The sequence below is a fragment of the Callithrix jacchus genome, chromosome 18 (genome assembly GCF_049354715.1).
Source record: "Callithrix jacchus isolate 240 chromosome 18, calJac240_pri, whole genome shotgun sequence".
NCBI classification, from domain to species: Eukaryota; Metazoa; Chordata; class Mammalia; order Primates; family Cebidae; genus Callithrix; species Callithrix jacchus.
The window spans coordinates 36,083,380-36,108,541 of record NC_133519.1 but is presented as its reverse complement, the minus strand read 5'-3'; the positions used below and the strand labels follow the sequence as shown (position 1 = coordinate 36,108,541).

At 39.0% G+C, this 25,162-nt stretch overlaps 1 protein-coding gene and 1 long non-coding RNA gene across 3 annotated transcripts in view; one reads left to right on the top strand and one right to left on the bottom strand.

Moving 5' to 3' along the window:
- The window catches only part of LOC144580080 (uncharacterized), a 33,286-nt gene extending 25,065 nt beyond the window's left edge, over nt 1-8,221 (top strand). Inside the window, exon 2 of the long non-coding RNA XR_013528955.1 lies at nt 718-8,221. This is a non-coding gene — a long non-coding RNA (uncharacterized LOC144580080). The remainder of the gene's footprint in view (nt 1-717) is intronic.
- TMCO1 (transmembrane and coiled-coil domains 1) overlaps nt 4,157-25,162 on the bottom strand; it is a 32,644-nt gene continuing 11,638 nt past the window's right edge. Inside the window, exons 4-7 of one of the 2 annotated variants that reach the window (XM_035278942.3) lie at nt 21,896-21,942; nt 20,041-20,108; nt 15,113-15,257; nt 4,157-8,217 (exon numbers count right to left, since the gene is read on the bottom strand). In XM_035278942.3, the coding sequence (XP_035134833.1) occupies nt 8,119-8,217; nt 15,113-15,257; nt 20,041-20,108; nt 21,896-21,942 (359 nt within the window). In that variant the 3' untranslated portion in view covers nt 4,157-8,118. The remainder of the gene's footprint in view (nt 8,218-15,112; nt 15,258-20,040; nt 20,109-21,895; nt 21,943-25,162) is intronic. The other variant, XM_035278943.3, reaches the window with a different exon arrangement.

The window sequence follows — 25,162 nt, the reverse complement described above, 5'->3', positions numbered from 1 at the left end:
CCAGATCAAGGTTTCAGGCTTTTTCTATTTTCTTGATATGTATGACCCCTGTTTAAGATCCAATTGACAGTTCAGCAAATGGCTGAAATAGCTATAAACCTGAAGATCATTTTTGTATTAAAAAAAAGGATTTTTTTATTATATTGAAGGATTTCTGAGCAGCTAGATGAATTTTGGATCCAAATATAAGTTTCTGGGTTTTAAAATGTGCTTAGCCTCCATCTGCAGAGGGCCATTTGAAATTTGAAATATCATCTCTTAGTAGGCTTAAGTAGACTCACATTCATCCTCTTCCTGACTTCTCTGGTGACAGTGGAATAATTTTTAAATTTCTTCTAAGATTCAAAAAGTCTTGTTAAAATATACTATTTAGACAATGAAGGTAATGTGGGAAAGCTTTATAAAAAATGGAATAGAGACAATGATCATCATCTAAATGATACTCTAAAGACCCCAACGGTGTTATGTAAAGATATTTTGAAGATCTTTTGCATGTAGGGTAACGGGTCCAGATGGGATTCAAGTTGAGCAGTTTTACCTTGTAGCCCCAGTGGAGGCAGCCCTACCAGGTGCTGCAGTAGAAAAAGCATGGACTCTGAAAACTAAGGATCTGGGTTCTTCCTGGTTCTGTCACTTACTAGTGTATGATCTTAGATAAATCATGATTTGTCACTTGTAAAATGTAAATAATAAAAAGATATCCTATCTCCCTCATAGGATTTCTGTGTTTGAAGAGCAGATGACTTCAATATGCCAGATATAGTATCGATTGCTTTACAGAATCCATCAAGAACATTATAAGGTAAAAACCTATTTATCTGATATGAACTAGAACCAGTAATTTGCAGGTTAATCTAAAAAGTTAATTAAAGGGTCAGATTATGAAAAAAATACATATATACATACTTTAGACATGTTTATTTTAACTTAAAACATACACATATATACTTTTTCACTTTTGATGTAGGGCCAAGGCCTTTTCCTTGAGTATGAGTCTATTGATTGAAATACTGTTGTTTTTTTCTGCATAAACCAAACCCATCATCTCTGATTTCCAGTTCTGGTTTCTTTAAAGTGGAGTATGAATTAAGATATTAAGAAATAGTGCTGAATCTTTCTACAGGTTTTGTTAACGTTTTTTTAGTCTTTGTTATTTCACCAACAGCAATTATTTTTAGAAACTTTTTAATTGTTATTTCAAGTCATTCAGCTTAAGTTTCATAGAAGTAATCCTTCTTTTGTATTCATATTTCATGATTTAACATATTTAGTCAATGTACGTAATTAAAATAACAAGTAAGATAAATTATGTTATACAATTGACTGGAAGCATGGTTGAGAGCATTCAGCATGATGTGGATGTTGGTCATCTACCTTTTCACAGGGAACTGGGAGGATCCATCTGAAGACTCAGATAATTGGAAATCAGATAAGCGAGCTTTGACTGAGTTATTAACTCAGATGAGGCTATTGAAGCTTAGAAAGTTAATTGTCCATTTTTAAATGAATGACTCATATACGAAAGGCTCTAACAGAAATACAGGGAGGAGAAATCTAACCCAACCATTAAAAGGTGATGCTAAGTAGGAAAAGTCGAAGAAAATCAGGCAAATAGCCGGGCGCGGTGGCTCAACCTGTATCCCAGCACTTTGGGAGGCCGAGGCGGGTGGATCATGAGGTCAAGAGATCGCGACCATCCTGGTCAGCATTGTGAAACCCTGACTCTACTAAAGATACAAAAAATTAGCCATGCATGGTGGCACGTGCCTGTAATCCCAGCTACTCAGGAGGCTGAGGCAGGAGAATTGCCTGAACCCAGGAGGCGGAGGTTGTGGTGAGCCGAGATCGCGCCATTGCACTCCAGCCTGGGTAACAAGAGCGAAACTCTGTTTCAAAAAAAAGAAAAGAAAACCAGGCAAATAAGAGAAAGAATATTCCAGGCAGAGAAAACAAAGGTAGTAAAGTCCAAAAAGAACATGAAAGGCTGGGCACTGTGGCTTATGCCTGTAATCCTAGCACTTTGGGAGGCTGAGGTGGGAGGATCACTTGAGCCTAGGAGTCCAAGACCAGCCTGGCAACATAGTGAGACCTAGTCTCTATCTTAAAACATAAAAATAAAAAAGAACATGAAAAATGCATAATTTGTTTAATAAATCTGCTTAGCTAGAGGACAAGATATACTCGGGTACAGAGGTTGGAAGAGGATGGAGATATAAGTTGGGATGGTTTTATGTGCTAATGAGTTTAAATTTACTTAAAAGCTACTGGGAGCCACTGGTTAACTTTCCTTAGAGGAGTAACACAATCAGATTTATACTTTACAAATATCATAGCCAGGCTGGGTGCATGCCTCAGACCTGTAATCCCAGCAATATGGAAGGCTGAGGTGGGTGGATCACCTGCAGTTAGGAGTTCAAGACCAGCCTGACCAACATGGTGAAACCCCATATGTACCAAAAATACAAAAGTTAGCCAGATGTGGTGGTGCACGTCTGTAATCTCAGCTACTCAGGAGGCTGAGGCAGGAGAATCACTTGAACCCAAAAGGTGGAGGGTACAGTGAACCGAGATCATGCCACTACACTCCAGCCTGGGAGACAGAGTAAGACTCCATCTCAAAAAACAAAACAAAAAATCATTGCCACAGCAAAATAGAAGGTAAACTGGAGTCAGGGAAACTAGAATAAAGATTTCCTGGAGTCAGGGAAACTAGAATAAAGGTTTCTGCTACTGCAGAAAACTTAAGGGGACAGTGATAAGGACCCAAGTCAATGTTGGTGACATCCCACATAATATTCTCTTCCCAGTAGGTCTCTTCCCTTTAGCCAACAAATGTGAAATGTAAGGGGGCAATGTCACTGCAGAGTGTCCCTGCCAGCCCCACTATTGGCTTAAAATTAAATTGTTTCTGGTAAGAATTTTACCCACCCATCTTTTCACACATTATGGGGCTTATGAGTGGGGTTAAACTCATAAGAGAAGTGTGGTAATGGGTGCCCATCTCTATGTAGCTTAAGTATGCTTTTTTGTGCAAAGCCTAGAAACCCATCAAAACATATAAAGTAAAATTAAAGAATAATCTCTAAAAATTGGAAGTAAAATCAAACAGAGGTAAATGTATATTCTGTTGGCAATAACCTTAAAGAAACTATTCCAGATAACTTGAAATCTCAGTATTGGGACTGTGAACCCATAGTGTGATACATATAGCTTACACAATCCTCCCTGTTTTCTACCCCCCAAAAAACAAAATTTAAACTATTTCCAGTAACTATATTGTTGGTAATGTTTATGTTGATATTCCGAGACTTCTGAGTGTATATTTTTCAATTATACTAATGAATAATTATGTAATATTCTATCAGCCACATGCTGAAAATTGGAATTCTTATATGCTTTGATAAGGAGACACAGCCCAAAGAAATTAAGTAAAAATTCTGTAGCACTGAGTATCAGTATAATTTCTTTTTCTTTTTCTTTAAGATGGGGTTTCACCATTTGGCCAGGCTAGTCTTGAACTCCTGACCTCAGGTGATCCACCCACCTTGGCCTCCCAAAGTGCTAGGATTACAGGCATGAGCCACTGCGCCCGGCCGTATCAGTATAATTTCACACTGTATTTTATATGAAAACAACAAATAATACCAACGTTAGTCCACAGAAAGGCCTAGAAACCTACGAACCCAGTCTCAGTGAACATTTCTAGTGCTCTGATTCCAATTTCCAAATGCCATTTTCTGGTAAAGAGGAAACAAGCCTCTTTGGAGAAATTGTTTTCAAGTCAGGCAGGAAATACACAAGATGAGCCTTAGAACATCTTGTTATATCACTTAAAGATGCTATCAATGACAACAAGGGTCATGCAGATGGACTCAGGAGCCAATTAAAGAGGCTCTCACTGGCCAAAAATGGGACAATTTGAGCATTCATAAGAGAAATAGTTTCAGCGGACTGAAGTACATCAAATATGTTTAAATGCATGAATTGCTAATGACATACACATTAATTATTCACTATTGGAAGATACTAATAAACAACTCATTATTTTGAAGACCAAGGAGTTAAACATTTATTCTTAACTTTCCCCCAAAAAGTAGATGAGGAGAAGTTTCTATCTACAAAGGTATTTTAGATAATAAATGAAGGAATACTATAATTAGAATACCATCATTTTTAATAACTCATTAATAGATCAAAAGCTGCTCACATTACAAAGAGACAACCAACAATATGAAAAAACCAGCATGCAATCAGCAAAATCCAAACTAATAAAAACTCTACAAGGTAAACGACACAACTTCTTGAACAAGTATGTTGTGGAGGGCAGAGAGATGGTGATGAACCAATACCTAACTGAACCCCAAACCTGCAGTTTCAGCATCACCAGGGAATTTGTTAGAGCGGCAAATTCACAGACTCCACAAGAGACTTACAGATCACTAACTCTGGGGTGGGTCCCAGCAGTTTAACAAGGCTCTAGTGATTTTGATACACTCTAGTTTCAGGACCACAATAATAGAAGATATTTAGGATGTGTATCAGCCAACTGCAACATTCAGTACTTTATTTGGTTCCTAATCCCAAAAAAACTGCAAAAATTTTTGACATCTATAGACAACTTATAGTATGAAGGAGTTGTCTGTTTTCTTAGGTGTAAAAATGGTATTAAGATTATACATATTTTTTAAAGCCCTGAAATATTTACAGATAAATTATAAGATTTACTTTAAAATAATACAGAAAGGGAAGAAGCAGATGGGATTATAGATGATACAAATTAGCTAGGAGTTGATAATTGTCAAAGGTGGAGGATGGGTACCTAGGTGTTTATTCATTCTCTATCTATCTATCTCTCTGTATATATATACACACATATATATTCTCTCTCTATATATATTTTTTGAGATTTTTTTCATTCTAAATTTTTTTAAAACTCAAACTAGAATAAATTAAAAGACTGTAACTTGAGCAGAATTAATCCAAAAAAAGAGAAAGTATATAGTACTTTTATTTAAAGGGCAGTATTGAAATACACAAAATAAGTATAAATAGTCAGAAAAAAAAAACCTACTTCATACTAGTATATGGTAAAATGCTTTTGTTCTGGAAGTAAGGGGGATCTGGATGTTCTATCAATTGTCTGATGTCATTTTAAGTAACTGACCCTGTTAGAGAGAATGACATACCAGTAGAGAGAGGCCCAGTCTAGTCAAGGGCACATGAATACCTACACACATTTGCTTTCCAATTTCCAAACTAGCTTAGCCTTTAGAATGCAATCTGTTAATAAACTCAGGTTTACCTTCATTTTTGAAAACATACTACTTTAACATATTATGAGTGTAACCTAAATAGCCTAATACAGATATCAGTAAGGGCTGATTGTTTTTCACTAGACATGAGACAATCCACCTCTTTTTGCATAGGGAAAATAGCCAAAGTATGTGTTTTGAGAGATATTCACAGGCCTGTCTTGAAATGTCATCTCCAATGATCTGGTGATGTTGTGGACTTAAAGAGTGTCATCCAAATAACTAGTCTTGAAATTTCTTCAAAACAAGAAATTTTAAGAAAGCTAATTGTGGGGCTGCAGTAGCCCTTAATAACTCCTTGAACTTAAATCTTGTGATGTGAGCTTTATTTCCTCTGTAATGTATCTTTGTTATTGTGCTGTTAAGAACAGGGTAAATATACATAAGCAGAATATATTTGGAAAAAAGAAAAATTTTAAATGAATAGGGTGAATAGATGCAATCTCTGCTTCCTCTCCTTTTTTAACTTCTTCCTCTTATTTATCCTTTACTATGGAAACATAATTTGTATATAAAAACCTGGCCCATAAGGAATCGAATTAGAAAGCACCAACTTCAAAGCCTCAGGGTATGAGTGATAGAGTGTGCTATACATTCTCACTTTAAAAAGGCAATGGCAGAATTTTGAGGATGGTTTCTTTTCATTTTTTATTTTAGATATTTCATATTTGTCATTATTGTTAGGAGCATCATTTTCTTCATTATCATTAAAATTATTATTTTGCTTATAGTGGTCAATGACATGGAGAAAAGACCATTAAAAGTTATCATCATCCATTATCAGACATCCTTCTGATAAAAATAGGGACTTCTGTTCCCTTTTATCTGCTTTTATTGAGCTCCTGCTATGTTCCCACTCATGTTGACTACTTTGTAAAAAGGAGAACAAAAAAAAGACAAAGTCCAACTTGAGAGAGCTCACACAGTCTAGTTGAGGAGATGAGGTGATGAGAAGAGAATCACCGCATACCTATGAGGAGGCTGTAATATAGAGCTTGACAGTCTGGACTATTTGTCTTTACAATGGTTGAATTCAAATCCTGACTCTGCCACTCAATAGCTCTGTGATGAGAAGCAAGTTACTAACCTCCCGTGCCCCAGCGTCCTCATCTGTTAAATGAAGGTAAGAACAGTGATTACAGGGCTGGCGCGGTGGCTCAAGCCTGTAATCCCAGCACTTTGGGAGGCCGAAGAGGGTGGATCAAGAGGTCAAGAGATCCAGACCATCCTGGTCAACATGGTGAAACCCCGTCTCTACTAAAAATACAAAATATTAGCTGGACATAGTGGCGCGTGCCTGTAATCCCAGCTACTCAGGAGGCTAAGGCAGGAGAATTGCCTGAACCCAGGAGGCGGAGGTTGCAGTGAGTCGAGATTGCGCCATTGCACTCCAGCCTGGGTAACAAGAGCGAAACTCAGTCTCAAAAAAAAAAAAGAACAGTGATTACCTTGTAGGGTCGTCTTGGGATAATTCTTAAATTATATAATCCATAAAACATTTAAATTTATCCATATATTTTATTTCTTTGTTGATCATTGTTTCTTGTATCCCATACCTTCACCTTGGACAGATTTTCTTTTCTATCCTTGAAATATGACCTTTAATAATTGAATTGTCTTAATTTTTTTATGTGCAAACATGTCTTTATTTTGCCTCGAATGTTGTGAATAAAATTCTAAGTTGATACTTATTTTCCTCAGCACTGTGAAGTTATTTTTCCACTGTCTTCTGGACTTTATGGTGCTGATAAGAAAGAAGTTTGCTGTTGGTTTAACAGTTATTACTTTGAAAATTATGTGTTTTTTCTCACTGGTAGAATACTCACATTTAAGTAGACATTTGATGAATGTGCATATTTATTGAGCGGACCCCACACAGGACTCCTAATTCCGTAGATTATGGGGGAGGATCATGGTACATGGCAGAAACTGAAGGCTATTGTGACTAAAAGAAAGCTCTGCAAGATTAACAACATATAACTGTATCCTTGCCTCCAAAGGAGATCTAAGAGTGCCCCTACAAGAATCCAAGAGACTGTAATAGGATATGAAGAGAATGGTTGAGGACCCTCATTTTAATTTATTTATTTATATTTAATTTGGTTTTTTTTTCAGTCATCAGTGTTACTTGCCAAGACCCTGATTTTTAAACTCCCATGAATTATTATGTTCCTTTCCACTCCTGCTTTCCTGTTCCTACACCAGGACAACTCTGTATTTTGAGTACATGAGTGAAGTATGGCAAAAAAGTATAGTACCTTAAAAACTTCATTTTTAGCCCTTCCTGGCCAATGCTAAAACTTACATCTAGAAATAGGGCAAAGCAAAATGAAACAGATCTCTCCTTGTGCATAACATAGCTAAAAATTTGGCCTCTTTATTGATCTTATGTCATATATTTGGCTTAAAAAAAAAAACAGCTCAACAAACAGTTACAATTAAGAGTTATACAAACTAAATCTTCCTTCTAGATCTCTTGCAGGGCATACATAGGGCCTTGAGAGTCAGTCTCATAGAAAATTCTTATGTAAATGAAACAAGAAGGATGCTATTTGTTTTTCATTACATAAACATCACCTGAACTTAACTAATCAATTCGCTTATTTGAAAACCATCTAGGACCAAAAGCATGATCAAGTTTGCTGGATGCCATTCTCACTCTAATCATACCCAAAAGGCCTAGAAATAATTCAAAACTAGAAAGAGGCCCAAGTACTAAGGCTATCTATGGCTCTTGCTACAAAACAGTTGCCAGTCTGATGTATGTGTCTAGAAAGAATGATAGAAAATAAAGTTCTGCTTGAGTTCAAGAAAACTTCCCAGAAGGAGGGGGTGGGCCAAGAAATCCACCTGCCTGCTTGGTGGCAGCTCGTGAAGGGGCAAGGCCAAGAATCTTCTGAATGTTCTGTAAAGAAAACATAGTAAGAATTGAGTTTTAATATCAAATATACAGAAGACATGTTTTATGTAGCTCTCAGGCAAAGGCAACTCATATAAATTAAAGGTACCATTATGACCTGTAATAGGATGATTATTACTATATTATTTTTTAAAAGGCCTACAATGCAATGAAAATCATAGAACAGTAAAAGCCTTCCATACCTGATGAGACTTTGGCCTACTAATCAAAGTGGCTGATCTTTATGAAGTGGAGAATCATAAAAGGAGATAATCTTTTATTTTTAACATGAAGCATATGAAGAATATTCATTAGCTATTTCTTACAGGCATTTTCTTCAAGAATGGGTCTGCTGGCTGGATTTGTCAATACTGCACTGTCTATAATTTTCAGTTTCGGCAGGGCGTGGTGGCTCACACCTGTAATCCCAGCACTGTGGGAGGCTGAGGTGAGTGGATCACCTGAGGTCAGGAGTTCGAGACCAGCCTTGCCAACATGGTGAAACCCATCTCTATGCATACTTGTAATACCAGCTACTTGGGAGGCTGAGGCAGTAGAATCACTTGAACAGGGGAGGCGGAGGTTGTGATGAGCTGAGATTGCACCACTGCACTCCAGCAGGGTGATACAGCGAGACTCCGTTTCCAAAAAAAAAAAAAAAAAAAGAAATATGCATTTAGCTAAAAACAGGAGTTTTAATATATAACAAAGATGCTATGAAAGAAAATACAAATGTAAAATATAGTAAGATGCAATCAAGTTTTGGAAAGATGTAAAACAATTATTTTGAATTCCTGTCCAGTCCTGTGTAACAGGTAACAAATGAAGAGTGTATACTCAGAAGAGAAAAACAAAGGAAAAACATTTTCCCATAATTGTGTCTTCTATTGGCATGAAAACCAGAAAAATGCCACCATAGAAGTTGTGTTCTTTCCTCTTTACAAAGATTAAGACCCAGTGATCAAGAAATGGAAGTTGTTGGTTACTTGACACTTTGGGAAGACCCAGGTCAATGGTGATAAACACAATCTGCTAAATTTTATTCCTTAGTCATTTAGCTAAAATAACACACCCATGACAATCCTCAGTTCACTCTGTTAGTTTCTCTGGCATCTGGCAACCAGTCTTCACTTCCAATTAATTCCAATATCTCATTTATTACCATAACACAATCTTTTTTTTTTTTTTTTTTTTTGAGGCACGCTCTGTTGCCCAGGCTGGAGTAGTGGTACAGTCTTGGCTGACTACAACCTCTGCCTCTCAGGTTCAAACAATTCTCCTGCCTCAGCCTCCACAGTAGCTGGGATTACAGATACCTGCCACCACACTCGGCTAATTTTTGTATTTTTAGTAGAGACAGGGTTTCACCATATTGGTCAGGCTGGTCTCGAACTCCTGACCTGAAGTGATCAATCCGCCCGCCTCAGCCTCCCAAAGTGCTGGGATTACAGGCATGAGTCACTGAGGCCAGCCCCCATACATATCTTTACTGTCTCAACAAAGTTGTGTATAAAATCTAATGACTTCAAAACGACACATTCCAATATTACCAGGGTTCTCACATTATATCTGACTAGACTACTTGGGAAAAATAATGTAGAGATTAAATATTTACTTTGAAAACCAGACAGTACAAGCTTGACATTGTTGAAATATTATTGGGTTAGCAATCAGAAAACTTGGGTTCTAGTGCTGACAAACTAGACAATAAAATAATAGGACTGTCTTCATTTTACCAAATCTCAATTTCCTTACCATTAAAAAAAACAGGGTTGACTAGATCAATCATTTTCAGACCCTTATAGCCTTTAAGAACTCTTTTATTTTTTAATTTGTAAAATAAATTTCTTTCTTTTTTTTTTTTTTAACAGAGTCTTGCTCTGTCACCCAGGCTGGAGTGCAATGGCGCCATCTTAGCTCACTGCAACCTCCGCCTCCTGGGTTCAAGCAATTCTGCTGCCTCAGCCTCCTGAGTAGCTGGGACTACAGGCACCCGCCACCACACCCGGCTAATTTTTATATTTTTAGTAGAGATGGGGTTTCACCATATTGGCCAGGCTGGTCTCAATCTCCTGATCTTGGGATCCATCTGCCTCAGTCTCCCAAAGTGCTGGGCTTACAGGCGTGAGCCACCATGCCAGTCCTAATTTTTAAAATAAACTTCTATTCATCTTTTTTTTTTTTGTACACAATTCACAGAGTTTAACAGAAGACTTCTGAAAAATAAAATGTGATGTAAAGAAGCCCAATACAGAAAACAAAATAGGGTAGAAAACTGAAGCCCCCTTCGGGGTCCTTCTTAACATATATCTTACAAAGTAGAAATCAAAATTCTGAAAGATGAACACATCAAATCTGCACTAGAATAATGTTACTTCCTTTGTAATGATGAATGAATATTTTTTGTCTTAGGTTGACCAAAGGCCCTCTTTGTAATGAAGGTCTTTCGTGCTGGGGTCAGGGGATTAAGTGACAATCTCTCTCTCTCTCACTTCCTTCCTCTGTCCCTCTTTCTCTTTCTCCCCCATCTTTCCAATGAAAATGTCCCTAGATCTCTTTTAGCTCCTTCTCTGAGGATCACTCAGAGAGAATGTTCTGAATTTTAGTGTAGTGCAGAAAGATAAAATGTTTTATTTTATTTTTTGAAAATCTCATAATGGAGGGCATAACCCCAGTCAGCACTGTGAAGAGTCTAAAACTCAGAATAAACTACAATCTTACTGGTTTGAAGAACCAAAAACCAAGGTTGAGGAAAACCATAGCTACTCAAAATAGAGAAAGAATCCTAAAACACAGAGAGACAACAAAAAAAGAGCCACGAGTGGTGACTCACGCCTGTAATCCCAGCACTTTGGGAGGCCGAGGCGGGTGGATCACGAGGTCAAGAGATCGAGACCATCATGGTTAATATGGTGAAACCCCATCTCTACTAAAAATACAAAAATTAGCTGGGCATGGTGGTGCGCGCCTGTAGTCCCAGCTACTCGGGAGGCTGAGGCAGGAGAATTGCTTGAACCCAGGAGGCGGAGGTTGCGGTGAGCCAAGATCGTGCCATTGCACTCCAGTCTGGGTAACAACAGCGAAACTCCATCTCAAAAAAAAATAAAAATAAAAATAAAAAATACCCGAGGCACATCCTACTCAAATTTCTGAGAACCAATCTCAAAGAGAAAATCTGAAAGCAGCTACAGAAAAGTGACATTACTTAGAGAACACAAAGACATGAAGAATTTTTTACAAACAACGGAGGCCAGAAAATAGTGAAAAGGCATTTAAAATGCTTAAAGCCTAAAACAAACAAAAAAGCCAACTCAGAATTCTATGTCCAATGAAAATATCCATCAAGAATGAAGATAAAATAAAGATATTTTCAGATAAATGAAGATTTAATTTGTCACCAGCAGATTTGCACTATAAGATGCATAAGAAAGAAAAAAGAAATCCCTTAATGCTACATCATGAAGTAGAGATTCAGGCAATCCTCCTCAGTGACAACTTCACTTCCTATTACATCCCACCAACCATTTTAGATTCAGTAGTTCCTATACTGTAGTCCATTGCAAACGTTCATGCCTCCATGTTTCCTATGCCAACACTTAAGAATGGAACGCTACCAGGCACCCAGCACTTTGGGAGGCCAAGGCTGGTGAATCACCTCAGGTCAGGAGTTCGAGACCAGCCTGGCCAACATGGCAAGACCCTGTCTCTGTTAAAACTACAAAAAACTTAGCCAGGCATGGTGGTGGGTACCTGTAATCCCAGCTACTCAGGAGGCAGGAAAATCACTTGAACCTGGAAGGCAGAGGTTGCAATGAGCCAAGATAGAGCTATTGCACTCCAACCTTGGTGACAGAGCAAGACTATCTCAAAAAAAAAAAAAGAAAAAAACAAAAGAACCCAGAATTGCTCTTTGGTGCTTAAAGGGAAATATATACATCATTGTGTTTTAATAAGATGTCAACCCAAGCTACAATTGTAAAATTTCAGACTTAGGCCAGGCGCGGTGGCTCAAGCCTGTAATCCCAGCACTTTGGGAGGCCAAGGCGGGTGGATCACGAGGTCAAGAGATCAAGACCATCCTGGTCAACATGGTGAAACCCCATCTCTACTAAAAATACAAAAAATTAGCTGGGCATGTTGGCGTGTGCCTGTAATCCCAGTTACTCAGGAGGCGGAGGCAGGAGAATTGCCTGAACCCAGGAGGCGGAGGTTGCGGTGAGCCGAGATCGCGCCATTGCACTCCAGCCTGGGTAACAAGAGCGAAACTCTGTCTCAAAAAAAAAAAAAAAATTTCAGACTTAAACAATCAAATTAAAGAGCAATATTCCACAGAGATCAAAAGATCTGTGTTGTCATTACCTTAGCTTTCACTAGGATAAACTCCTGCTATGGTGTGAATGTGTCCCTGAGAAGTTCATGTGGTGGAAATTTAATCTCTCTGCCCTCATTAACAGATAATGTCATTATCATGGGAGTGGATTCCTTATCACGAGTGGCTTTGTTATAAAAGTGAGCTTTCTCTGCTTCTCGCTCTTGCCTTCTCACCATGTGATGTCCTCCACCAAGTTACAATGCAGTAGGAAGACCCTCAGCAGATGCCAGCACCATGCTCTTGGACATCCTGCAGAACTGTGAGCTAAACTGTCTTTATAAATTACCCAGGCTGTGGTATACTGTTGCAGCAACAGAAAATGGGCTAAGGTAGGCCTATTACAGAGACTATTTCAAAAATTTTAGTATATACTTCAGCTAAGCCTGAGTACAACTTCTTGGTGGACATAATTATGTAGCTATTCAACAAACACCTCAAACTCAGCAGTCTGCTAACCAGCATACTCTTCTTTCTTCTATTCCCAACCTGTTGGATAAACTATTCCCCACCTCTTAGTGAAACTTTTCCCCATTTGGTCACCAAAATCAGAAAATGCAAGTCATCTTAGTTTTTCTTTTCTCCTTCACATTAAATTAATAACTAAGTTCAGCTGGTTTCACCTTCTATTTATTTCTCAATCTTGTCCCATCCTTTTCATCCCTCTCTTCACTGTTATAGTTTATAATATAATGATTTTTTGTTACACTATTACAATAGTCTTTTGATATTTCTGTATTTAGTCATGCTCCTCTTATAGCTAACCTTCACAGTGCAGTAAGTGCCAGAAAATATGTGCCAGAAAAGGAAGCCTTGAAACTTGATTTTGTTTAAAAGAAAGAAGAGGGAGGCACTCAGAAAGAAGGAAACACAGAAGCGAAAAGTACATCTGAGTGACTGTAACATGAAAACTATTAAGCAAGCCAGAATGGTCAAAGTGCTGTATTTGTGGGGATGTGATGAGATATGAATTGGGAAAAAATATTAAGCAATACAATGAAAAAGATCTTGGTGAGCCATGAACTGTAATTTGATTTCCCATTGATTCTCACATGACAGGTTGATAATGGTTTGAATTTGTGTCCCCACCCAAATCTCATGTCAAATTGTGTGGTTTAGTACCATCCCCCTTAGTACTGTTCTTGTGGTAGTGAGTGAGTTCTCACGAGATCTGGTTGTTTAAAAGTGTGTAGAACCTCCCACCTCTCTCTCTCGTTCCTACTCTGGCCATGTGGCATGCCTGCTCCCCTTCTGCATTCTACTATGATTGTGAGTTTCCTGAGGCCTCCCTAGAAGTTGAGCAGATGCTTCCTGTACAACCTAGCATCATGCTTCCTGTGCAACCTGCAGAGCCATAAGCCAATTAAACCTCTTTTCTTTATAAATTACTCAGTCTCAGGTATTTCTTTATAGCAATGCAAGAACAAACTAATACACAGATCAATCAAAAATCTTCTGCTACAGACAGTACTCAGAAGGAGTAGGAAAAAAGAGAATCACTTATGTAACAAATACTGAAAGATTTCTGTTCATATTTACACATGTGCAAACCTTACCATTACAAAGCCTGACGAATGGAAGTATGTTCAGAAACTGAATAAAAATAAAGAATTTTTGAGCAGAGACCTTAATTATCCCTTTCACCTTTTTTTTCTTTTTTTTTGAGACAGGGTCTCACTCTGTTGTCCAGGCTAAAGTCCAGTGATGTAGTCAAGTCTCACTGCAAGCTCAAACTCCCAGGCTTTGGTGACCTTCCCACCTTGGCCTCTAGGGTAGCTGGGACTACAGGCACATGTTACCATACTCAGCTAATTTTAAAATTTTTTGTAGCGATGTAATCTCACCGTATTGCCTAGGCTGGTCTCAAATTCTCGAGCTCAAGTGATCCTCATGCCTCAGCCTACCAAAGTGCTGGTATTACAGGCATGAGCCACGTCACCTGGCCACCCTTTCACTTTCATAGTCTCATCTCAAAAGCCACTTTCTGCTTGAACCTTTTCCCACTAATCAAATTTTATACCTCTCTTCTGGACCTTCATAACCCTTTTACTTCTTATTTCTCACTGTTTTTCACTATGAATGTCAAATCACCAAGTTGGCCAAATGTAAATTCTATAACCTAAACTTTATCTCAGCTGTGAATAATCTAAAATTACCACATTATTACACTTATTGTGCTCCTGAACTGCTAAATGGTGCTGGTCTATTATGAAGAAATGATACTGGGAAGACCAAACCCGCTTTCTACTCTTGTAGCTTTAGGCAGTTGTGATAAAAGGAGGAGCCTGAGAGCTCTAAGAATGGGATATGGAATCTATATTTGGTTTTATCACTACTTCTCATCCCTAAGGATCAGTAATCTAGACCTTGCAATTTAAAATGGCTTTTGGATGATACACTGGAATTCTAAAATGAGCAACTTAAAGAACTCAGTAACAATGGGTAAACATTTCTAGTATTACAGAAGTAAAAGCTAATTGGCATGACAGCAAGGAAAAATATACATATTAAATGGTAGATGTAATCATTCACCTGTCGAATCGACATAGTACAGAGAATATACAGGAAGATGAAGGAACAGTCTGTGGTGTCATCTCCCAGCAGATTTCTGTGAGACAGTCCTTGGATATAAGAAAGAGGGGTAAAAGGAAGCTTTGCTACCACTCTACCATCAAATCTAAAAGAAAAAAAAAACAAAGAATTGTTATTTTTGGAAGACTGACAAGTTTCTTACTTCCAAAGAAGAATCTGGGACAGAAATAGAGCTTTAAGTCTCTTGATCTCTGAAAAACAAAGAAAGGGTGACATGCTAATAATAGACATGAACCTGAATACTGTGGTGTAAGGAAGAGCCTAGATTATTCTCATCAATCTTTTCCTAAATTAGTGGTTCTCAATTCTTTTGGTATTGAGACCCCTTTATATACTGACAAATTATTTAGGACCCTAAAAACTTTGTATTTATGTAGGCTATAGTTATTATTTACTGTATTAGAAATTAAAAATGAGAAATGTTTAATATTATTTATTTATTTATTTGAGATGGAGTCTTGCTCTGTCACCCAGGCTGGAGTGCAGTGGCAAACTCTCAGCTCATTGCAATCTCCGCCTCCTGGGTTCAAATGATTCTCCTGCCTCAGTCTCCCGAATAGCTGGGATTACAGATGTGTGCCACCAAACCCAGCTAATATTTGTATTTTTAGTAGAGATGGGGTTTCTCCATGTTGGCCAGGATGTTCTTGAACTCCTGACCTTAGGTGATCTGCCCGCCTCAGCCTCCCAAAGTTCTGGGATTACAGGCATGAGCCACCGTGCCCAGCCAAAATATTTATTAATTTATTTTAAAAATAGCAAGGAATTCATTACATGTTAACATAATTTATTTTTATGAAAATAACTTTTGAAGAATATATTTAAAAACAAAAATATTAGTGAAAAGAGAGGCATTATTTTATTTTTATAATCTTTTAAATGTTTGGCTTAATAGAAAATAGCTAGAAATCATCGCTGCCTCAGTTCTTAGGCTACTGCAATATCACGCATCATGAATCCTCTGGAAAACTCCACTGTACACTCATGAGAGAAAGAATTAAAAAAAAAAAAGTAAATAACATCTCAAAATTACTGTGAAAATCATTCTGACTTCTAAGACTTCTGAAAGAATCTCTGACTTCCTTTAAGAATCTCAGACTTCCAGGGATCCCAGGTCACACTTTGAGAACCACAGTTCTAAACCATAGCACCAGTAAGATTTTAAGAACCTTCTTTTTGGGCCATGCATGGTGTAATCCTAACATGCCTGTAAGCCTAATACTGTGGGAGGCCGCCTGTAATCCTAACACTGTGGGAGGCTAAGGCGGGCGGATCACTTGAGGCCAGGAGTTCAAGACCAGCCTGGCCAACATGGTGAAACCCCATCTCACAAAAATACAAAAATTAGCTGGACATGGTGGCAGCACCTGTGGTACCAGCTACTTGGAAGGCTGAGGCAGAATTGCTTGAACCTGAGAGACAGAGATTGCAGTGAGCTGAGATCATGCTACTGCACTCCAGCCTGGGTGACAGAGCAAGGCTCTGTCTTAAAAAAAAAAAAAAAAAAAAAAAAATTCTTTTCTAAGACCCGAAGGTCCCAACTACACATATTAAGAAGGATAAGGCCAGGTATGCTGGGCTCACGCTTGTAATCCCAGCTCTTTGGGAGGCCAAGGCAGATGGATCATGAGGTAAGGAGTTTAAGACCAGCCTGGCCAAGATGGTGAAACCCTGTCTCTATTTAAAAATAAATAAATAAGCTGGGCACAGTGGCTCAAGCCTGTAATCCCAGCACTTTGGGAGGCCGAGGAGGGAGGATCACCAGGTCAAGAGATTGAGACCATCCTGGCCAACATGGTGAAATGCCATCTCTACTAAAAATACAAAAAATTAGCTGGGCATGGTAGCATGCACCTGTAATCCCAGCTACTCGGGAGGCTGAGGCAGGAGAATTGCTTGAACCCAGGAGGCAGAGGCTGCAGTGAGCCGAGATCACACGATTGGACTCCAGTCTGGTGCCTGGCAACAAAGTGAGACTCTGTCTAAAAAAAAATCAAATAAATAAGTAAATAAATAAAATTTTCTAGTGAAGTGTGGCCAGAAGAGAAAATTAAATAAATAAATATAAATAAATAAAAAATAAATAAGAAGGATAAACATTTCTGAATAGGAATTTATAGAATATATAGTAGTGATGAAAGAAACAGATTACTAAACTACATACGCAATATTCTGAGATAATACTTTTACTTAATTGTTTTTAGGTTTGAAAATAATTCCTTTTATTTTTTATAAAATAGAAAAATGTTTCAAAAAGAGAAAAGCTAAGGCAGGAGAATCATTTGAACCCGGGAGGTGGAGGTTGCAGTGAGTTGAGATTGGGCCATTGCAGTCCAGCCTGGGCAAGAATGAAACTCCATCTCAAAAAAAGGTACATTCATTCAATGCAACATTATACAGCCACTTCAAAATAATATTACATAGAAATTAATATATATATATTATGTTTTAAAAATTGCCACAGATTTTTGTGTGGACAAAAATTATAGCAAGTTATAAAACAGCCATTCTTGTGTATAAAAGTTTATATTCAGCCTTGGCAAACTAGTGAAACCTCATCTCTACAAAAATTAAAAAAAAAAAATAGCTTGGGTCAGGCATGATGTCTCATGCCTAAAATCCTAGCACTTTGGGAGGCAGAGGCAGGTGAATCACCTGAGGGCAGGAGTTCGAGACCAGCCTGGCCAACATGGCAAAACTCTGTCCCTACTAAAAATACAAAAATTAGCCAGGCATGGTGGTGCATGCCTGTAATCCCAGCTACTCGGGAGGTTGAGGCAGAAGAATTCCTTGAACCTAGGAGGCAAAGACTACAGTGAGCCAAGATCACACCATTACACTCCAGCCTAGGCAACAGAGTGAGACTCTGTCCCCACCCAAAATTAGCCAGGCATCATGGTGCATATCTGTAGTCCCAGCTACTCGGAAAGCTAAGGTGGGAGGATCACTTAAGCACATTAGGTCAAGGCTGTAGTGAGCCATGATTGTTCCACTGTACCTCAGCCTGGGCAACAGAGTAAGACCTTGTTTCAAAAAAATAAAAATTCATATATACAAATGTAAAAATGTTTGTATACCTATTACAAAAAGTACAAATCTTGATGAATATGCACTATATTGGAGGCAGACAGTAATTTTACATTTTATACAGAGTAAAATGTATTTTTACTTTATATTTTATACATATATATTTTTGAAATTTTTCCAATGAGAATGTAGTATTTTATTTTGTTTCTTTCTTTATTTTTGTTTCACCGTGTTGGTCAGGCTGATCTTGAACTCCTGACTTCAGGTGATCCACTCACCTCGGCCTCCCGAAGTGCTGGGATTACAGGCGTGAGCCACTATGCCCAGCCATTATATTCTAATACCTAGCACAATGCCTGGCACAAAATATACACTCAACAGGTAGGAAGGAAAAATAGACTAGGGGAAGAGATGCAGGGAGAGGGAGAGACAGACAGGAAAGAAGCTGGGAAAAGAGAGTAAAAGGAAGGGAATGAAAGGGGGAGTGAGAAAAACTCTAATACCTGCAGTACAGTTCAGATGAGCTTTGAAAAGGTAATACATGGGCCGGGTGCAGTGGCTCAACGCCTGTTATCCTAGCACTTTGGGAGGCCGAGGTGGGAGGATCACTTTAGGTCAGGAATTGGAAACCAGCTTGGCCAACATGGTGAAACCCGGTCTCTACTAAAAATACAAAAAGTAGCCAGGCATGGTAGCACATGCCTGTAATCTCAGCTACTCGGGAGGCTGAGGCAGGAGAATCACTTGAACCCAGAGGGTGGAGGTTGCAGTGAGCTGAGATTACACCACTGCAATCCAGCCTGGGTGACAGAGCAAGGCTCTGTCTCAAAAAAAAAAAAAAAGGGCAATACATTATTATCATCTTTGGATATATTCTCTCAAAAGAAGTTCCACAATTACTCAGGTCTGCTATATGCTGGTTTAGACAACAGTAATTTACCTTATCATTAAACAAGATTATAGTTATTAAGACTCTATTTTAAGAGGCAAAAGATCTTTATATGACTACCTTCATTTTGAAGCAGCTTGTTAGTAAGCAACTGAAAAAAACAGAGGGAACATATTAAATTCTTTATGGAGAACCCATAATGCCTAAGCCTTATACATAAAATACCGTCAATATTAAGAGGGTAAAAAAAGTTATCGTGGAATTGTATTTTACAAAAATTAAATTCTGGCTAGGTGTGGTGGCTCATGCCTATAATTCCAGCACTTTGGGAGGCTGAGGCGGGTGGATCAGCTGAGGTTAGGAGTTCAGACCAGCCTGACCAACATGGCGAAACCCCATCTCTACTAAAAATACAAAAATTAGCCAGGCATGATGGTGCATGCCTGTAATACCAACTACTCGGGAGGCTGAGATAGGAGAATCCCCTTAATGAAGGAGGTGGAGGCTGCAGTGAGCCGAGATTGCGCCACTGCACTCCAGCCTGGCTGACAGAGCGAGATTCCATCTCAAAAACAAAAAAAAAATTCCCTTGATTTTGATAATTGTTTTGAAGTTATATAAGAAAATGTCCTTAAGAAATATATAGCAAAGTAGGTGCGGGAAAAGGAGCATAGAGCTTACGACATACTTTCAAATGATTATGAAAAAACACAAAAATAGTATACGGATGAGCACACATATAATAGAGAAAGTAAAGAGAGGAAAAGAAAAAAAGAAATGAAGCAAAACATTAACAACTGTGAATGTGGGAATGGATATACATACCATTCTTGCAACTTTTCTTAAGTTTGAAATTACATCAAAATAAAACGTTACCCAAAAAGTTAATGCTAACATACATACAGATATAGAGTAATAGTTACTACGCAAAAGCATATAAAAGGATACTCACATGGAATTGAACATTCCCATTAGGGCAGTGAAACAAAAGCCAATTGCAAACATGGATTTCATTCGAACCTGTAATGAGACAAACAAATTGTCATTTTACATTAAAAAAAAAATACATCTAAAGCACACTGCAAAAGTTTTGGTTTCATGTAATTTTTTTAAAAAGTACTCCTTAGCAAAAGCTACAGCTGTGTTGGCTAACCCACTCTTCACCTCCAATTCCTCTTCTTACCATCTGGTGAGGAAGAATAGTGGGGTGGCTTTGTGGCCCAATTCTGGCCAATGAGTTAATAAGTACTAACAAAAGGTCTCTCAGTAAGTAAAAGAGAACTGTTGCACAATTCAGATGTCCTGTGTTAAATACATAGAAGTGAAAAATCCATCAAGCTATATAATCAGCCTATCTATGCTTTAGGAAGACATGTCTGAATAAAGCCTACTCTTTATAAATAATGAGGAAATGGGTAATGAAGTCACTTTTCCTTATACTTCATAGTATGCCAGATACTGAGAACAAAAGGTCTCTTAAAGAACAAAAGAGCCAGGTGCAGTACCTCAAACCTATAATCCCAGCACTTTGGGAGGCCAAGGCAGGTGGATGGCTTGAGCCCAGGACTTCAAGACCAGGACGGGCAACATAGTGAGACCCCATCTCTACAAAAAAAATACAAAAATAAGCCAGGCATGGTGACACACGCCTGTAGTCCCAGCTACTTGGGAGGCCAAGGTAGGAGGAGCGCATAAGCCCAGGAGGCAGAGGTTACAGTCAGGCAAGACAGAGTCACTACACTCCAGCCTTGGTAATAGAGTAAGACTCTGTCTCAAAAAAAAAAGGAACAAAAGAAAAAGATTGAGCAGTGTGCAGTGGCTCACACCTATAATCCCAATACTCTGGAGGATCAACTGAAATTCAAGATCAGCGTAGGCAAGATGGCAAGACCTCATCTTTACAAAAAAAGAAAAACAAAATTAAAAATTAGCCGGGCATGGTGGTGTACTCCTGTAGTCCCAGCTACTTGGGAGGCTGAGACAGGAGGATCCCTAGCGCCCAGGAATTCACAGTGGCAGTGAGCTATGACCACGCTACTGCATTCCAGCCTGGGTGACAAAGCACGACCCTATCTCTCAAAAGAAAAAAGGAAAAAGAGGCTGGGCACGGTGTCTCACGCCTATAATCCCAGCACTTTGGGAGGCCGAGGCGGGTGGATCACAAGGTCAAGAGATTGAGACCATCCTGGTCAACAAGGTGAAACCCCGTCTCTACTAAAAATACAAAAATTAGCTGGGCATGGTGGCACGTGCCTATAGTCCCAGCTACTCAGGAGGCCGAGGCAGGAGAATTGCCTGAATCCAGCAGGCGGAGGTTGCAGTGAGCCGAGATTGCGCCACTGCACTCCAGCCTGGGTAACAAGAGCGAAACTCTGTCTCAAAAAAAAAAAAAAATGGAAAAAGGAAAAAGAACCAAGGACAGTAATTAAAGCCATTTATAATGTTTCAACTCCTATATTGGGATTACACATATCACTATAAAACCAAAGATTCAGCATTAACATGAGGAAGAAAAAAGAAATAAACTACTTCATTTGAAAACCTAAGAGGGAACTAAGAACTGTGTGAAGAGGAAAAATCATGACCTCTGAGACAGTCTAAAAAAAAGCTATTTACAGTATTAAGATGAAGTTTAAGAGCAGGAGCATATTTTACTTCCATTTGGTCCAGGAACACCCATGATATTATTTACAGCCTTCATAGCTGATACATTACTGAAAACGTTAAGTGCAATGCATTTGATGCAAATCAGTCTTTTGCTAAAAACATTATGTGGTTTACCATGAAGTTATATTTAGGACTCTTACCATTGATAGATCTCTGTTGTTATTCTTCAGTTTCTCTTCTTGTCTCTCTGCAAAGAATTAATGAGATGGTTAATACATACAATGCTGAGCACAGAGCAGTTGTTAAATAAATTGTCACTGTTTGGTGATTACAAAAGCAGTCTGTCTCAATATCATTTAATAAGATGATGAAAACATCTGGGATATTATATATTTTGTACTCAGAATTTTTTTTTAAAAATTACCTCTGGTATTAAATGTCTTCACTCTATACATTAATATATATGCTTATACCAATGGGAATTGCCAATCAGTTAATTTGTAAGTATAACATAATGATTGTACTTAGGTATCTCAAATCAGTTATCCTTCTCTTACATTTTCTTCCTTTTTTCAATTTGTCTAAAATGGTACTATGCCGATCGGGTGTCCACACTAAGTTCAGCATCAATATGGTGACCTCCCAGGAGTGGGGGACCACCAGGTTGCCTAAGGAGGGGTGAACCGGCCCAGGTCCAAAACAGAGCAGGTAAAAATTCCCATGCTGATAAGTAGTGGGTTCGCGACTATGAATAGCCACCACACTCCAGCCTGGGCAACATAGCTAGACCCCATCTCTTAAAAAAAAAAAAAAAAATCCAGATTCTAGCTGGAAGATCCCAGTATTTTGGGAGGCCGAGGTAAGAAGATTGCTTGAGGCCAGGAGTTCAAGACCATCCTGGGCAACATGGCAAGACCCTGTCTCTACAAAAAAAATTTACAAATTAGCCAGCCATGATGGTGTGCTCTGTAGTCCCAGCTACTCGGGAGGCTACAGTGGGAGGATCACTTGAGCCCAGGAGTTTAAGGCTGCAGTAGACCATGAACGTGCCACTGTGCTCCAGCCTGGGTGACAGGGTGAGACTCTGTCTCAAAACAAAAACAAAAAATATGCATTCTCTAAGTAGTGAATGTTTGGAATACAACCTCTATGAAATTTGAGGAAATTTCATGCAGACAAGAATCTGGAAATATGCAGAAGATACATTTATATTCTAGAGTGATATCTTTTCCAAGGTGACTAGCAAAAGGGAAAATTAAAATTCAGAAAAGGAATACTCCAAATTGGAGGCTATATTTCTTGTGGCTATTGGAATAAACTAGTAGTAATGATGACATCCATTCTGACCACAGAATAAATAGGCTGTCAGCCAATCCAAATAACATAGAAAAAGGCCTACAATAAATGTATAAATTCAGGGCCCCAAATATATTAAATTTCAAAAATTTCCTCTCATATTTAAATCCAAGTCTTGAAGAAAAGAGGCCAGATGTGGTAACCCACACCTGTATTCCCAGCTCTTTGGGATGCTGAGGTAGGAGGCTCACTTGAGCCCTGGAGTTCAAGGGTAACAGAGAGACCCCATCCCTACAAAAAAACTTAAAAATTAGCCAGTCATGATGACATATGACTATAGTCTGAACTATTCGAGAGGCTGAGGCAGGAGGAGTTTGGGGTTGCAATGAGCCATGAACATGCCACCGTACTTCAGCCTGGGGTGACAGAGGGGAACACTGTCTCAAAAACAAAAACAAGGGCCGGGTGCGGTGGCTCACACCTGTAATCCCAGCACTTTGGGAGGCCGAGGCGGGTGGATCATGAGGTCAAGAGATCGAGACCATCCTGGTCAACATGGTGAAACCCCGTCTCTACTAACAACACAAATAATTAGCTGGGCATGGTGGCACGTGCCTGTAATCCCAGCTACTCAGGAGGCTGAGGCAGGAGAATTGTCTGAACCCAGGAGGCAGAGGTTGCGGTGAGCCAAGATCACGCCATTGCACTCCAGCCTGGGCAACAAGAGCAAAACTCCGTCTCAAAACAAAAACAAAAACAAAAACAAAAGAGATACCTATCCCACTCAGTCAAGCTTCAGAATGTCTGCCCTCCCTTTCCCACCCACCTTCTGGGGACATCTGGCTGGCACCATAATCCCTGTTGAAGGGTTAGCCTCATGAAGATTTAATAACACCCTCTGTCCTACTACTGCTGACCCAAGTGGCAGCCAAACCATAGGCTCTCCCAGATCTATGACATAAAAAGATCAGCTGAGACAATTAGATTCCTCTCTCAGGAATTAATGCTAGAAAATTAGAGGAAAATAAATTAATTATGAGAATAGAAATAGAAAAGTTATAATATAGTACTGGCTCTGAAACTTTAAGAATTATATCGGCAGCTTGTTTAAAAAAAAAAAAAAAAAAAGCAGACTCCTGGTGGCACATCCAGAGATCCTGATTCAGTAAAGTCTGAGAGTAATACTTGGAACCCTTCATTTTCCACAAGTATCTCAAGCAATACTGACATAGGTAGTCTTAGATCACACTATGAAAATATTGAGATAGAAAGAACCTGAGGACACAAGTGTCTGGAGCAGATATTCCAACGAGATTGGGAGTGAGGAAGGACACAGGGAAGGTTAGGTGAAGGCAGAAGCTGAATGCTAAAAAAACGAGTGGAGTCGGCCGGGTGCGGTGGCTCACGCCTGTAATCCCAGCACTTTGGGAGGCCGAAGCAGGTGGATCATGAGGTCAAAAGATCGAGACCATTATGGTCAACATGGTGAAACACCATCTCTACTAAAAATACAAAAAAAAAAAATTAGCTGGGCATGGTGGCATGTGCTTGTAATCCCAGCTACTCAGGAGGCTGAGGCAGGAGAATTGCCTGAACCCAGGAGGCGGAGGTTGCGGTGAGCCAAGATCGCGCCATTGCACTCCAGCCTGGGTAACAAGAGCGAAACTCCGTCTCAAAAAAAAAAAAAAAAAACAAGTGGAGTCTTACAGTGAAGATCCCTGTCCGGCTTTTTCTCAGGACTTGCTCTGCCTTCAGGACTTGCCTTACCACAGTTCCTGCCTTCCTGTAACCACTTAGTTCAGCTTTGCCTGAGTTTCTCATCACATACATCCTCCAAATAAACCCCTTATGACTTCTTTATTTGGAATGCAACCAAAAAGTAAATTCATTTTTCTTCTATAAGAGGGAAATGTAAAATAGTCAAAACATTTGCTACTGAAATTAAGAATCGGGAACATCAAATCTTCAGTTAGAAAGCAAAAGACACTTGCACTGCAGATTAGTGGTTCTCTCAAGGATTATTCTCAAAGAGCTTCACCTAGTGAAATCAATGACATTTTGTTTCTCTGGAACACTGAGTATTGCTGGCTGCTTCCCTCTTACTGAAAACTCCCTTCTTTCAGTGCAGCAGCTTTACTCTTTATACCCCCTTCTTCTGCAGATACTATATA